Genomic DNA, 1,842 nt, shown 5'->3' with positions numbered 1-1,842 from the left:
TGAGAGGCATGCCTGATCGTCGAGCTTTATCGACTCTCGCTTCCCCCAGTTCAAAATCATTCTCGCTTAAGAAGCATTCCAATCAGCCCTCTCAGTACCCGGGGTCTCCCCTGGGTCTCCCCTAACTACCAGTGGAAACTATTGAACCGAAGAATTAATGGAATAGCGCGAACAGATCTGCCTCGACGTTGGCGGCAAAGTTCGAGTGTATCGTGTTGGTGGATCGAGCCGTTGTATTCGGCTGCGCATTTATGAATGACTCGGAGGCTGCACGACTAGGATAAAGAGCAATCACGGAACGCAGCAGATACAGGTAGCCGATTCCGTTCAAGGCAGCCACATGAGATAAATATCTTGATGCTTGAAAGGCGGACATCTCTCCCAAATGGAGCATGTGCACGTAACTGATGTGAGGATGTTTTGATAATCCTACGGATGTGCAGTTGATAGCGCGTCGAACGGCTAGATTTGCACAGGCCCAAGGTTGTCCTTAAATGGAAGGTGATGGCAGGGTCGACCACGATTCGGTTCACTGAGGGGGTTCCTGCAGTATGCAACACTTGATCATTCTCATCTGTTTTTCATTCGAGCCTGTTGTTCTGTGCTCGGTCCGTCGAGATGAGTTTAAACGTTGAGCACCATTTTGTTAATCTGGAAACGCTGCCTAACCTATCGTAGCGTTGGGTAAATCCCTCATTCATATTTCCGAATATAACTGTTGGGTTGCTAGTTTTACTGTCGGAAAATGAGCGAACAAAGGGACCGCTGTCACCAATAAATAAACGAGGTTGGGCCATGGGACGGCGATGCAACTTCCAAGGTAAGATTATTACACCCTCTAGTGAAAGACGTCGTTCCCCGAGTTTTATAAACCACAGTTCAATTGAACTAGTGTAACACAATTCAATAATGAATGCCGATTGTCAGTGTGGCGTTAAGAAACTGACCTCACGTATAGTGTAACTCTTCCAATACAATAAGTCATCTACGCCTGACCATATGTCTTCACATCGGCACCATCAGCCACAACCAATCCAGTGGCATCATTCAACCACGCCAGAGCACTGCCAGTAGCATCGAAGTAAGCCACTTCAGAGAGGGAGGTTTTGCCATGGAAGTGATACACGTCGGCGCCCTTCACTGATCCTGCATGGAAGAAAATGACACGTCCCATTCCCCTTTCAATTCAATCTTACCAGCGGCCAAGTAGTGGCCACTATGATCGAAACTGAGATCTTCTACCGGTCCAGCAGCGGTAAGCGTGGCAAAATCGGTGGCCTTCCGGAGATCCCACAGTTTGATCTCGCCATCCTTGGTACCTAAGGAAGGTTCCTCATGCCCCCTATCATATCCAAAGGATGGTATTACCAGTCGCCATGTGATACCCATTCTCACTGAAAGCGAGGGCAGTGACGTTAGCATGAGGCATCTTAGCGCTGGTAACCTGACATGGAGTATCACGTTCGACCTTGAACTAGTCGCTACTACCTCAGCCTTCTGTTGGAGACTATAGACACTGACACAGCCAGTCTTGTCATTGTAGTAGGCGAAGAGGCTTCCATCAGGATGCATGCCGAACGCTTGGCCCGTAGCGGACGTATTATCTGCGAGAGTAATAACCAATTACCAGCGAAAAAGAGACTTACTCATATCGATCAGGTGACTCAAGCCCTCATTCCTGTCGAGTCTCAAGATAGCCCATTTTCCCGAGTCAGTGGCGGCAACCAGAGCCTCGCCGGTAGGATGCCAGTCCAGGTAAGTAATAGGAGAACCCAAAGCCACGGCGTTGCCAACAGCGATGTGCTCGCACTGACACATACAGAGATGCCACTGAGTTGATGA

The 1,842-nt window shown here is 48.9% G+C and overlaps 2 protein-coding genes across 2 annotated transcripts; both read right to left on the bottom strand.

The window, feature by feature from the left end:
• Positions 1-985: 985 nt before the first annotated feature.
• Pmar_PMAR024949 (wd-repeat protein, putative) lies at positions 986-1,572 on the bottom strand (the record flags this gene model as incomplete). The annotated part of the gene is made up of 4 exons (XM_002771942.1): positions 986-1,146; positions 1,197-1,319; positions 1,369-1,444; positions 1,489-1,572. 4 exons carry the CDS (start codon positions 1,570-1,572, stop codon positions 986-988), a joined length of 444 nt encoding a protein of 147 aa, XP_002771988.1.
• A 74-nt stretch (positions 1,573-1,646) lies between these two features.
• Positions 1,647-1,809, bottom strand: Pmar_PMAR024948 (hypothetical protein; the record flags this gene model as incomplete). Its single annotated transcript, XM_002771941.1, has 1 exon — positions 1,647-1,809. A coding segment is annotated over one exon (163 nt), but the record flags the coding sequence as incomplete, so codon positions are not given.
• Positions 1,810-1,842: the final 33 nt, after the last annotated feature.

Source organism: Perkinsus marinus (genome assembly GCF_000006405.1).
Source record: "Perkinsus marinus ATCC 50983 genomic scaffold scf_1104296962198, whole genome shotgun sequence".
Taxonomy (NCBI): Eukaryota; Perkinsozoa; order Perkinsida; family Perkinsidae; genus Perkinsus; species Perkinsus marinus.
The sequence above is the reverse complement of the archived record's forward strand: the minus strand, read 5'-3'. Positions and strand labels throughout refer to the sequence as shown.